We start from the raw sequence: 13,499 nt of genomic DNA on the forward strand, positions 1-13,499 counted from the left end.
AAAGGGCCAAAAGAGAAATTAGCATGATTTTCACTTTAACCCTCTTCCTGATGAACGATAGAGGCAGAGCATATGGTCGACTCCCACTGCGGCGCTCCGCCGCCGCTTCGCCTCGCGCCGCCGTCTCGGTCGAATCCGCGGCCCTCGGCCCCACTGAGCTGCCGCATCTGGGCGTTGTTGGGTGCCTCGCGCCGCCACATCTAGGCGTTGTTGGGTGCCTCGCGCCGCCGCCTCCGATGCTGGAAATCGCATCTTCCTGAACGACCGGTGCCGACCCTAAATCGCTGCGCCGTCGCCCCGTTCTGCCCTGGTTAGTTCTTGATCAGTCTTTGTGAAGTAAAAGTACAGTCGTCAGTACATTCTTTGCCCAGATTTTAATTGTTGAACAAATACCATGCTTGTTCGAAGTGGTGAGAAATTTGAGAAAATACGAACACATAGGATTGTCTCTGATATATCATATCTAGTTTTGAACCAAACTGATGTTAGAAATTATATTACATTTTTCATTCGATTCATAGCCAATCAGTTGATGTTTCCTGATGTTTTCATTTATGAGTTGTGCTCAAGGTGATTTTGTAGTTTCGTTTAGAAGGAGGCTGGATCATGATCTTAATCAACAATGGCAGTATATTCAGGGGAAAGCTAGAAACATCACTATTTCGGTACAGGAAGACACTATCTTCTGGGCTCTGAATAAGAAAGGGGTGTTTACTATAAAGTCCATGTACCAGCACTTGGAGAGAAATTTGTCTGGCCCAAACAACAAATGGATTTGGAAATCCAAGATTCCTCTTAATCTTAGCAGGGGTTTTGACAAGTTAGGGTTTGCTTCCCAAACATGTGCAATTTCTTCGCTAGGTAAGTATTAGGTTTGTCTGGTGTTCTGTCTTAATATTTGTTGGATGCATGAAAGGAATCCCCGAAAATACCCTGAAATTGGGTGTAGGCGCCCATGGCTAATCCAGGAGCCTTGACTGTATCCAGGTCCCATGAGACAATCAGTAGCAAGTTTCGCTTACCAAAAACTGTTAATATAAGAATAACGTCATGGCTTAACATACAAACATGAACTGTACGCTTGACCAAACTTCACTATGTTGCATCTCAAAATTATTGGTGATCGTTTGTGCAAGTAGCGAAACTGAATGTACCTCTAGACTGAAAGACAAGATTACACCATAGATAATGATTACTCTACACGGTGGAAATCAGTACTCTAGCTACATACTATAATATTAGCATTAACCAAAAAAGTGTACAGTATTTCCTATATTTGCATTTCTCGTCTTCGAGTCTCTTATCATATGCTATGTACTTCTCCTTGTGATCATACAGCTGTGGACATACATGATCAGGTTTGTTCTCCCAATTGTAATTTTTTTTTTCTTCTCGTTCACAAGGTACACTGATGAATCCAATGCATCATGCAGACTACTGTTTGAAGCCGTAGTGCAGTAGTTAACCATCTGTTCAACATACTTGTTGGGAAGATCCTCCCGGAATGATAAACCACAGCCCTGCACACATTAGTCACATCACACCAGAGAAAAGTTAGTGCAATGCAATTCGAGATGATATTGCAAAATATTGTATTAGATTGGCCGTGATCATGAAGCCAGAGCAGTTCTTAGTATGTCTTGACTGTAGATTAATAATTTCTCTGTTATATTCTTTGCTTCTACATGCAGGAATACTTCATAAGAAGAATCTAACATGGTACCTAACTAAATTTCAAACGTACGCAAATACCAATTATTTTGTCCTAAATCTTACATCTATGGCAATGCAGATTTTCTTACCCTTGAACCGTGGACTACACTGGTACGCAGCAGTAATCATTCCAGAGGAAAGAGATATCCAGATTCTCAACTCAATTCCATCTATGGAACCAGGCGATGAACTCCAACACACGGTCAGATTACACTCTATCATCCGGATAATAATTGTTTTTTGTTATATTAATAATTGACTCGAACAAACACTTTCAGCTAGAAGGTATAGCTGCGTATTTAAGGATGGCAGAAGAAACTCTCAAAGAAGTTTCTAAATCACACAAGTGGCCAGACTACGATGTGCACCTTTGGAATAGAACTACTATTAAGAATCTGCCAAAGCAGAAAGATCAGTACGTATATTCATCACCACATTGTGATTTAGTTTAATAACCTGAACATATGCAGTCCTGATGAACTTTTCCTAATTCTTGCAGAAGCTCCTGTGGTCTGTTTGTGCTCTTGTTCATACAGTACTGGACAGGAAAAAAACTTTCAAAAAAAAATTACACAGGTTTGCAATAATTAGTATATGCACTTACAACTTTTGTCCATGATTTCATTTTAACTTGCACCATTCATTCGTATGCAGAAAGATGTAGACATTTATAGGAAGCAACTACCATGCGACATGCACTACAGCGGGAAGAACAAGATCGACGTAAGAAAGATGTCAAAAAAACCAGATGCAGTGCCTGCTCGACGATCGTCTCGCAGAAAAAGAAAGAGGACAGAAGATGTTCCTGGGACTTTGAGTGGTGAAGGCTAGCAAACCAGTGTACTACAAACATTTGTCCTGATAGGCCATACAAATTAGTTCGTGATTAAATTTTATGCAATAAGCTTAGCTATGTAACACTCCAGTTGAATTGTTTTACAACATTAAGTTGAAGACGTGGTTTAAGAGTGACTTTATTTGCATCTCTTTTACGTACCTATGCACTATGTTCAGATTGCCCATTTATCATGGTCAAGGGATTGTATAGCTAACATAACATATGCTACACATTTTTTGAATTCAATTCGAAAAAGGTTAAGACCATTTAAGAAATGGCGCAATTCCTCTTTACTATACATGATGCAAGTACAAGCAGTAAGAGGTAACTGCTTTATTGGTCGTTTCCCGTTGATGTGAGGGTAGTTCATAACTTCAAAACTCAAGTTTGTGCCCCTGATAAAATATTTGGAACCGCATATTAAGCAATTATGTTGGTTGTTTGTATCATTGTCACCTAAAATATAGATTAAAGTATTCGCTATTACACTAATCATGAAACACATGTCAGGTTGGCTCTTTCAGATTGAAGTATTTGCAGATGAACAGTGACATGCCCTATAAAACCATATTAATACCAACATCCAACAGTACATTCTCTGTGTTTTCTTAATTACGCCAAATCCAATAGTCGTGAACTCAACTATGAATCCACAAACAAAATCCAACTTCCAAGCTTACTTTATCGGAAACAAATTGTATCTCATGTAAGGGCATTGGGATAAGAACAATTCTAAATCCCTAACAAGAACATCAATTCTAAAACTGAAACTGTCACCCACCAAAGCAAAACAGAGACTGGATTGGGATTTGGATGGGACATCAATTCATATATAAGCAATTGATAGGTAGCAATACATTGTATGGAAAAATAAGAGGGATTTGGATTGGGAAGCACGTCCGGCGCCAGGTCCAGGGAGCTGGCGCCACGTCCGTTCGTACCTTTGCTCCACGTCGCCGCCCACGTACCCGAGGGTTGGACGCCACGGCCGCGCCGTGCGTCGCTTCGTCGGAGGCCTGGATGCCATGCCCGGGCGGCGCGTCGCCTCCTCCACAGCGCATCCGTCTGGGGATCCACGCGGCGGCGCGGGGCGGCTAACAAGGCCAGAAGCAGCGCCGCTCAATGGGGGTCGGGGCCGCGAAAACGTCGGAGTCGACGGCGCGAGGCGAGCGGCGGCGCAGTGGGTGGCGGGGATGCGGAATCGACGAACCGGCGACGCAGTGGTGGGCACGATGCCGAAATCGAGCGCGGCGCCGACGTACTGGGGCAGGTGCGGAATCGGCGACGCCAGCCCCATGCCACGACCGCGCGGTGCCTCACCATCCGCCCATCGGCGGCTGCTCCGTTCGCCCCGACGCCGCCAGTAAAATCGCCTAGGGTTCGTCCCACGGGCCAGGACAGGTTGAGACCAAACGAATACAAAAGATGCAAAAACGCCCTCACACAAACAAAGATACATGTCAATACCCCTACCATGACGAACCTACTAGTATTAAAATTATGTTTTGACCCTCCGGACGAGGTACTCCTCCAGTTTTCCCTCAAAAATTGACTAGTACTGTAAGCCCTGGTGGTGGAGTACGGGCAGGCGTCAGCCGCCCGATAGGCAGAATTGGATGGCGTCAGTTTACTTGGGGGTACTGTAAAAGTTCTCTAAATTAATTTCTGTACCATTTGGTTACTGAATTGGAAGGTAGCAGCATGATTTTGCGCCACCTCCCAATGCCAACTGTTGTATCTCCTGTTGCCCTCTGCATGCAGGCCGATGCGGCATAAATGATCAAGCTTGAAACAGTTTTGTGGCCGGTCATACGCTGTTCGTAACCTGATGCTGGCATGCTCGGATCCATGACATACAGCTCTAATTTCTTGAAGTCCAAACCATATGTCGACCATCCAGCCAGAATTGACAGTTGTGAAGGAAGCACCAAGTGGGAAAGATCCACTGGAATTATAACAAGTGGGAAATGTGAAAGGCTATAATATGGGTGTAGTATATATTCGAAAATCCTTTGAAGCTCGTCCGTAGCGCCCGTTTCGCGAAGAACCTTTTTCTGTAAGTGATGGAAAGACAAATCTTTTAGCTACAATCAGGGGCGGAGCTACAGTGTCGGGCCGGTGTCAATTGACACCGACGACCTCGGCCCAAACCCTTATACATTTAGCCCAGTTCGGAAAAATGAACCCAGCGAAAAAATTTTTTTTGACCCCAGCCCGTGAGCACCCAGTGCAAAGTAGTACTTTGGCAGGCCCAAAACGTGAGGAGCTAGCAGCTAGCCGCCTAGCCCACCACTTCGCCGATCGCTAGCAGCAAGCAGCCGATCGCTCATCTTTCTCAGGAAACTACTCGACCCTCTGCTCCTCTGAACCGTCGCCCGTGGCCGCACGCCCGCACTTGTCCCAGCCGCCGCTCCTCTTCTCATCCGTCGAAAAAACTGAAGAATCTCCTGCAATTTTCGAACTGTAAGTGCGAGATGATCTCGGTCAGGCCTTTAAGATTTGATTCCCTCACTTCCCAATTCTCATATTATCTTAGGGTTTGTTAGATCAGATGTGTTGAATACTTGAATTTTTAAAATTACTTGAAGGTTCGGCTGGGTAATCTAGTCACAACATTCACGTGGTTTGTAATTGTATGTGCACAATCAAGATCAGCGAGAGTACTCACATCAGTGCCCATCAGTCACAATGTCAGGTAACCTGCTATTGCTAATAAATAAGATACAGAGTATGTAGTATGTACTGATCATTAAAACTTTTCCAGTTTTCCTATGTATTAATGTCTTGCTAATTTAACAGGTAGTCGAAAATTAATGGAGCGGTTTGTAAATCTGAAAAGAAAATCACCACCACCGAGTACCAATCATGCTGACCATGATGAAGGCCCGTCAAATATTACACGAGCTACTCGTCCTTGTCCTCTGCCAGTGCCTCCAACTTTAAAAGAGTTAGATGTAAATGAGATTCCATATGATCCTGCAGATAGGAAGAGAATTACGCAATATATTGGACCAAAGCTACAAGATGAGATAAGGCGGAAATATTTGATTAGAGGTCCATATAGGCCACAACCAGGATTCAAGTATCCACAAAAGATCATAGCAGGTTACTCACGCCGGTTTAGTACTAAATGGTATAATAAATATGACTGGCTAGAGTATAGTGAGAAGAAGGATGCTGCGTTTTGCTTATACTGCTACTTGTTCAGAGATTCTATTGAAGGTCAAGGGGGGAATGATGCATTTGTAGTTGATGGTTTTGATTGTTGGAACAAGTCCGGCAGACTAAAGGACCATGTGGGTAAATCTCCTAATAGCTTTCATAACACATCAGTCAAAAGATGCAATGATTTGTTGAAACATGACCAATCAGTTGTTGTTGCTCTCGACAAACAAAGTAAAGTCACCCAAGAGGAGTATATGATCCGTTTGAATAATTCCATAAGTGCTGTGAGATACTTGTTGCATCAAGGTTTAGCTTTCCGTGCCCACGATGAGTCAAAAGAGTCTAAAAACAGGGGCAATTTTCGAGAGTTGGCAGACCTTTTGGCGGAGCAAAATGAGAACACAAAGAGGATTGTGTTGATCAATGCTCCTAGGAATAACCAAATGGTAGCTCCGGAAATTCAAAGGGACATCGCTGAATGTTACGCCGAGGTAACAAATTATTTCGTTTGTCATTTTTTTCATCTCTTATTTACATCTTCCAAATGGCGTGAGTGCTTATAGGTACAAACCTTTTTTTGTGCAGATCATAGTAAAATCTATTGTTGATGAAATTGGAGGCGGTGTGTTTTGCTTGTTGGTTGATGAGTCTGCTGATGTTTCTGACAAAGAACAGATGGCTGTAGTTCTACGGTATGTTGACAAGTTTGGAGCAATCAAAGAAAGACTAATTGGTGTTGTCCATGTGAATGAGACATCTGCTGTATGTCTCAAATCCAATATTGATAATCTGTTTGGTAAGTATGGATTGAGCATGAAACAAGTTCGAGGCCAAGGTTATGATGGTGCAAGTAACATGAGAGGAGAGTTCAATGGCTTGAGGGCTTTAATCATGAGGGAGAACAACTCAGCATATTATGTCCACTGCTTCGCTCACCAACTTCAACTAGTTATTGTGGCAGTAGCTAAAAAGAATGATGATGTCAGTGACTTTTTTGACATGATATCTCTTCTGATTAATGTAGCTGGAGCTTCTTGTAAGAGGAAAGATATGATTAGGGAGAGTCAACAGGAGAGGGTGAAGAAAGCGATTGGATGTGGACAACTTAGCACGGGTACAGGATTAAATCAAGAGCAGTCGCTTCAAAGAGCCGGAGACACTCGTTGGGGCTCTCACTATAAAACTCTTCTCAGCATAAATAACTTGTTCCCGGATGTTATTGACGTGCTAAAATATGTTGAGAAAGATGGACCAAATGATGCAAAGAAACGTCAAGCTCGTGGTCTCTTAAATTATGCCAGTGATTTTGACTTCGCGTTTCATCTACACTTGATGTTGCTTATCTTAGGATATGCAAATGCTTTGTCCATATCTTTACAGAGGAGAGATAAGGACATCTTGGAGGCTATGCTAGAGGTGAAGTTGATAAAGAAAAAATTTCAGCAAATCAGAGATGATGGTTGGGACTCTTTATTAGAAAAAACTTACTCATTTTGTGAGGAGTATGGTATTCCGAAGTTGGACATGGAAGAACAGTACATAGACCGGCATAACCCAAGGAAGAAGACCAACCGCACTAACTATGAGCACTACAAATATGATTGCTTGAACCCTGTTATGGACTTGCAACTTGGAGAGTTCAATGATCGTTTTACGGAGGTAAACTCAACTCTTCTTACCCAAATGGCTGCATTTAGTCCCAGGGATTCCTTCGATGCTTTCAAAGATGAGACCTTGGTGAATTTGGCGAAGTCCTATTCTGATGATTTTAATTCCATCCAATTGAAGGATCTTGCACATGAGCTTCCGTTCTACATTGACAATATGCGGGCAGATGAAAGATTTGCGAATCTGAAAACTATTTCAGAACTTGCTAAGTTGATGGTTAGTACAAACAAACATTTGGCATTTCCATTGGTATATCAACTTCTCAAGCTAGTGTTAGTTCTGCCCGTGGCCACTGCATCGGTTGAGAGGTGCTTTTCAGCCATGAAAATAGTGAAGACAGTGCTTCGTAATCGCATTGGTGATGATTTTATGAATCACTGCATCGGTTCGTGGCTGAAAAGCACCTCTCATATCTTTCCTCTTACAAGAAGCTCCAGCTACATTAATCAGAAGAGATATCATGTCAAAAAAGTCACTGACATCATCATTCTTTTTAGCTACTGCCACAATAACTAGTTGAAGTTGGTGAGCGAAGCAGTGGACATAATATGCTGAGTTGTTCTCCCTCATGATTAAAGCCCTCAAGCCATTGAACTCTCCTCTCATGTTACTTGCACCATCATAACCTTGGCCTCGAACTTGTTTCATGCTCAATCCATACTTACCAAACAGATTATCAATATTGGATTTGAGACATACAGCAGATGTCTCATTCACATGGACAACACCAATTAGTCTTTCTTTGATTGCTCCAAACTTGTCAACATACCGTAGAACTACAGCCATCTGTTCTTTGTCAGAAACATCAGCAGACTCATCAACCAACAAGCAAAACACACCGCCTCCAATTTCATCAACAATAGATTTTACTATGATCTGCACAAAAAAAGGTTTGTACCTATAAGCACTCACGCCATTTGGAAGATGTAAATAAGAGATGAAAAAAATGACAAACGAAATAATTTGTTACCTCGGCGTAACATTCAGCGATGTCCCTTTGAATTTCCGGAGCTACCATTTGGTTATTCCTAGGAGCATTGATCAACACAATCCTCTTTGTGTTCTCATTTTGCTCCGCCAAAAGGTCTGCCAACTCTCGAAAATTGCCCCTGTTTTTAGACTCTTTTGACTCATCATGGGCACGGAAAGCTAAACCTTGATGCAACAAGTATCTCACAGCACTTATGGAATTATTCAAACGGATCATATACTCCTCTTGGGTGACTTTACTTTGTTTGTCGAGAGCAACAACAACTGATTGGTCATGTTTCAACAAATCATTGCATCTTTTGACTGATGTGTTATGAAAGCTATTAGGAGATTTACCCACATGGTCCTTTAGTCTGCCGGACTTGTTCCAACAATCAAAACCATCAACTACAAATGCATCATTCCCCCCTTGACCTTCAATAGAATCTCTGAACAAGTAGCAGTATAAGCAAAACGCAGCATCCTTCTTCTCACTATACTCTAGCCAGTCATATTTATTATACCATTTAGTACTAAACCGGCGTGAGTAACCTGCTATGATCTTTTGTGGATACTTGAATCCTGGTTGTGGCCTATATGGACCTCTAATCAAATATTTCCGCCTTATCTCATCTTGTAGCTTTGGTCCAATATATTGCGTAATTCTCTTCCTATCTGCAGGATCATATGGAATCTCATTTACATCTAACTCTTTTAAAGTTGGAGGCACTGGCAGAGGACAAGGACGAGTAGCTCGTGTAATATTTGACGGGCCTTCATCATGGTCAGCATGATTGGTACTCGGTGGTGGTGATTTTCTTTTCAGATTTACAAACCGCTCCATTAATTTTCGACTACCTGTTAAATTAGCAAGACATTAATACATAGGAAAACTGGAAAAGTTTTAATGATCAGTACATACTACATACTCTGTATCTTATTTATTAGCAATAGCAGGTTACCTGACATTGTGACTGATGGGCACTGATGTGAGTACTCTCGCTGATCTTGATTGTGCACATACAATTACAAACCACGTGAATGTTGTGACTAGATTACCCAGCCGAACCTTCAAGTAATTTTAAAAATTCAAGTATTCAACACATCTGATCTAACAAACCCTAAGATAATATGAGAATTGGGAAGTGAGGGAATCAAATCTTAAAGGCCTGACCGAGATCATCTCGCACTTACAGTTCGAAAATTGCAGGAGATTCTTCAGTTTTTTCGACGGATGAGAAGAGGAGCGGCGGCTGGGACAAGTGCGGGCGTGCGGCCACGGGCGACGGTTCAGAGGAGCAGAGGGTCGAGTAGTTTCCTGAGAAAGATGAGCGATCGGCTGCTTGCTGCTAGCGATCGGCGAAGTGGTGGGCTAGGCGGCTAGCTGCTAGCTCCTCACGTTTTGGGCCTGCCAAAGTACTACTTTGCACTGGGTGCTCACGGGCTGGGGTCAAAAAAATTTTTTTCGCTGGGTTCATTTTTCCGAACTGGGCTAAATGTATAAGGGTTTGGGCCGAGGTCGTCGGTGTCAATTGACACCGGCCCGACACTGTAGCTCCGCCCCTGTCATCAGCGTCATCATCGCGCGGAACCGCGTCTCCTTCCACGATGTTTGTCAGGTCTGACGACTCGGGGTCGTCGGATCTGACGTCCTACTACTACATCGGCTGCGACAACAGGCACGAGCTAGGCTCAGTCGCCCTATCTTCTGGCGGAACCGATGCTTCTTCACTGGCTCCTCGGCTCCCGTGGTCATCGTCTTTTCAGAACTGACCCTCGGTTTCTTCGGAGTTGGAGGAGGTATCTCTCCTTCATCACTGGTCAAATAAATTTGAACATATCATCAAAACGGATGAGGCTATCGGGTGATTCGATGGTGTAAAAGAGAAAAGGCACACTTACGATTCAAACATCATCTCGTCCCTTTAACAACTGAGCGTGACCTTTGCACATTGATAGAGACCAACCTATACATACACTACCTTTCACATGCCAGTTGCGGCACACTAGCTTTCTGGGAGTCCCCGCCTCCCGCGGTATCTTGCCAATTTCGCTGGAAACGGGCTAGATTAAACTAAGCGTCCACTTTCGTTCGCTACAAAGTTTTTGAGAAAAATACTTTTAGGACGGAGACATGTCATTTTATGTGTGGTTGTTTCCCGGTTTCTCCCATTTCCAAGCCGCTGCCCTCCAAACTGAAGGGGGAAACTCCCATGTAGGGTCCACGAGAGAGAATCGTGCGAGATCTTAGGATCTAACTTTGCTTTCCATGTTGCCGTGAGATAAACAAACACAAACGAATATAGTATCCCATTGGTAAACCGTCGTTTGGAAAGTTTCGTAGGGGTAGACCGCCGTCGTTTAGAGAAATCGAGATAGGTAGAGCGCACGGAAACCCTGGCGAAGAAGTCTTTAGATTAAAGAAAAATAAAAGTGAAAACAATAGAAGTATCAACATTTATATAATACAAGCTATACAAGCTTTAATAATAAAGAAATGTAGGAAACTGCAATAGTTAAAAAAAATTAAAAAAAAGGCCTTTGCCGTGTGCGTCCTTTCAAAACACACGGCAAAGGTGTCTTTTCCGAGTGTTCCCAGGGTAGAACACGGCAAACATGTATACAGACGAGATCGATCTGATGACATAGCAAAATAAAAATAAAAAAAGTACCACCCCAACCCTTATCCTCTCCCATCTCTCTCCCAGCCGCACAAGCCTCATCTCTCCCAGCCCTGGCCCTCCGCTTCGCTCCCAGCCACGACCCTCCGATTCGCCTCCGGCCGCCGCCTACCTCCACTTCGTCGCCGTGAGGCCTCCATGGCCGAGCTCGCCTCGTCGACCCTCGCGCTCACGCCGGCCCCCGCCCGCTCTGCAGCCGCATGCAACAAGCAGTTCGCGCTCGACCGCCGCTCGCCTCCTCCACCCGCTCGAGCGCTTCCGTGACCGTGAGGCCCCGTCCCCGAGCGCGTCAGTGAGCCTCCCCGAGCGCTCCGGCGGCTGCGGCTGCCCGCCATCCTCCCTGCGGCTGCCCGCCATCCTCCCTGCGGCGCTCCGGCTCCTCCTCGCGCGGCGTTCCGGCCCCTCCCCACGCGGCGTTCCAGCCCCTCCCCGCGCGGCGTTCCGGCCCCTCCCCGTCATCCGCGTTCCAGCCCCTCCGTCGGCTGTGGCTGCCCTCCGTCCTCCCCGCGCCTCGGACAAGGAGGCACCCAACGACGGGGATGCTCACAGCCGCGCCTACGCCGTCCACGGACCTCCGCCGCTCCTCCATCGCCCCTCCGCCGGCCGCTGTCGTTGCCAGGTGCTCACACTCGCCGGTGGAGATGCGTCCCAGAACGACGACGTGGGTCGCCGGCGGTGGTACCCGGCGTCGTCAATGACAAAGACGGGGCTTGAGCTCGTCTCTGGCGACGCGACCAGGCAGTTTTTTTTTTAATTTTGAAACTAGCCTTTGCCGTGTTGGTTGGAAAACACTCGGCAAACCTCAGGGCTGTGCCTGAAAACCCTAGGGCACACGGCAAAGGGTGCAGGGCATTGCCGTGTGAGTCCTCCCAAGGCACACAGCAAAGGTGGCCTGACGTGGCACCGTCAGTTAGGTGGAGCAACCGTGAAGTTAATTTTTGCCGTGTTCTTGACAGTGAGGCACACGGCAAAGGCTTTGCTGTGTTCCACCCAGAAAGGCACACGGCAAAGGTTCTTTGCCGAGCTGTTTTTCGCCGTGTGAACTTTGCCGTGTTCCGCCACACGGCAAACGCTTTGCCGTGTTCCGAAGGGTCTTTGCCGTGTATTTTGCCAACACGGCAAAACCATATTTTCCCGTAGTGACCAGAGCACCTCTGGCAACATGTCCAGACGGTTGCCTAGTGTTCAACTCATTACTTCTGTACGAAATGCAAGGTAAGAAAATATGAACTGTGGTAGGCAGTACATGAATCAATTATCTACTTTGTGGGTAGTATGCAATAAACCAATAGAGTAATTTTCCTTACCCTGAGGGTATAGATTCTGCTAAGTTGTTGCCCTGTCCATTTGTACCTCCTTGAGACGCCGCAGTTGAGGCTTCTGTCGATTCTGTAATGAAGATGCAATAATCTTTAATTGTGCACACAGAAAATATATGAAAATAAATAAATTAGTAGGCGAACCTGCAACTGAAGCGGGTACACGAGTCTGGGCAGTGGCCACATTCCGAATAAACTGCAGAACGGCGGTCTTCAAAGCGTTGAAGGAAGTATCTGCAGCTGCCACGGTCCTGCTCCTCCATTGCTCAATGGTTGCTACCATCGCAGAAGAAGCAATCTCAAACTCATGCGCATTTGAAGCAAAGCCGTCCGTTTGGTTTCTAGTACCCTGAGATAGCAAGAAAAAGAAGAAAAGTCAGCGCAAATCGCTAACCAATAAATTGGAAAAAGCTAAGTAATATAGTTCAAGAAATTGCAGTTCTCACGAGCTCATACCTGATGAGATCTTCTGGCTCCATGGCTGGAATCTTGCTGCGGTCTGTTCAGGTCTTGGCGTCGGCTGGACGGCTCACCCTGCGACGATGAGACTGTGTTACCTTCATGGCAAGATTGGCTTACTTGTTGTGAATCAACCGAGCTACTTGCTGGCGAGCCTAGTTGATAAAAAGGAATTGTAGATCTGTGCTCGCTCATGGTTTTGGTTAGTGAGTGTTATGCTCTTCCTTGGAAGGAAAATGTGGCTGGAGGCTGCTGTTTTGTCACTCGTCTGGTATTTAATCACTCAGGCACAGCGCGCGCGCGTGGCGTTGGGTAAATAAAGTAAGTGTGCCAGAATTGTGGGGTGCACAACATATTCTGCGGGTCCCCTAGCTAGTAACGATATGGGTGCGGAAGCGTCCGGGAAATAACATGCATGGAGGGAAACATGCAGTACTAATTGGTTACCATTTGTGTAGCAACCAAAAAATTCTGATACTTAATTTCCATGCATGCAGTTTGTAAGCTGGAAAGTATTATATAATCCTTCCAAATATAGAATAATAACAGCTATTGCCGTCTTTTTTGTAGGATTAATACTTTGCAGGCATGCAGCTTGTAAGCTAGACTCCAATAATAAAATTCTTGTGTGGCTGCAAAGCTAATGGTTATGTTACAGCTCTAAAATGCATAGCGTGAAATTCTAGA

At 44.9% G+C, this 13,499-nt stretch overlaps 3 protein-coding genes and 1 long non-coding RNA gene across 7 annotated transcripts; 2 read left to right on the plus strand and 2 right to left on the minus strand.

Moving 5' to 3' along the window:
* Nucleotides 1-9: 9 nt before the first annotated feature.
* On the plus strand, nt 10-2,690 carry LOC127307229 (ubiquitin-like-specific protease ESD4). 4 transcript variants are annotated; one of them, XM_051337958.1, is made up of 6 exons: nt 10-310; nt 1,692-1,719; nt 1,793-1,915; nt 1,992-2,128; nt 2,213-2,289; nt 2,368-2,690. In XM_051337958.1, exons 2-6 carry the CDS (start codon nt 1,717-1,719, stop codon nt 2,385-2,387), a joined length of 360 nt encoding a protein of 119 aa, XP_051193918.1. In that variant the 5' UTR covers nt 10-310; nt 1,692-1,716; the 3' UTR covers nt 2,388-2,690. The 4 variants fall into 4 exon arrangements, with proteins under 4 accessions (XP_051193918.1, XP_051193919.1, XP_071678847.1 ...); XM_051337959.1 differs by lacking the exon at nt 1,692-1,719 and having other exon boundaries at nt 11-310; XM_071822746.1 differs by lacking the exon at nt 10-310 and having other exon boundaries at nt 1,516-1,719.
* On the minus strand, nt 1,082-4,006 carry LOC127307228 (uncharacterized). The gene is made up of 3 exons (XR_011747316.1): nt 3,493-4,006; nt 2,170-2,251; nt 1,082-1,520 (listed from the first exon to the last, which is right to left on the minus strand). It is a non-coding gene; the product is annotated as an uncharacterized lncRNA (long non-coding RNA).
* Nucleotides 4,007-4,786: 780 nt separating this feature from the next.
* On the plus strand, nt 4,787-7,768 carry LOC127307227 (uncharacterized; the record flags this gene model as incomplete). The annotated part of the gene is made up of 4 exons (XM_071822306.1): nt 4,787-5,014; nt 5,140-5,246; nt 5,351-6,207; nt 6,302-7,768. Coding segments are annotated over exons 2-4 (2,331 nt in total), but the record flags the coding sequence as incomplete, so codon positions are not given.
* A 15-nt stretch (nt 7,769-7,783) lies between these two features.
* On the minus strand, nt 7,784-9,775 carry LOC127310309 (uncharacterized; the record flags this gene model as incomplete). Its single annotated transcript, XM_051340993.2, has 4 exons — nt 9,548-9,775; nt 9,316-9,422; nt 8,355-9,211; nt 7,784-8,260 (listed from the first exon to the last, which is right to left on the minus strand). Coding segments are annotated over exons 2-4 (1,341 nt in total), but the record flags the coding sequence as incomplete, so codon positions are not given.
* Between the last annotated feature and the right edge of the window lie 3,724 nt (nt 9,776-13,499).

The sequence above is a fragment of the Lolium perenne genome, chromosome 6 (genome assembly GCF_019359855.2).
Source record: "Lolium perenne isolate Kyuss_39 chromosome 6, Kyuss_2.0, whole genome shotgun sequence".
Lineage (NCBI taxonomy): Eukaryota > Viridiplantae > Streptophyta > Magnoliopsida > Poales > Poaceae > Lolium > Lolium perenne.

What these genes read in the sequence shown, in the direction of transcription:
- LOC127307229 (XM_051337956.2), top strand. Translation starts at nt 1,781, where the DNA reads ATGGCAATGCAGATTTTCTTACCCTTGAACCGTGGACTACACTGGTAC. An exon ending in GCGATGAACTCCAACACACG is followed by an intron (nt 1,916 to 1,991) that starts GTCAGATTACAC and finishes AAACACTTTCAG; the next exon opens with CTAGAAGGTATAGCTGCGTA. An exon ending in TTCAAAAAAAAATTACACAG is followed by an intron (nt 2,290 to 2,367) that starts GTTTGCAATAAT and finishes ATTCGTATGCAG; the next exon opens with AAAGATGTAGACATTTATAG.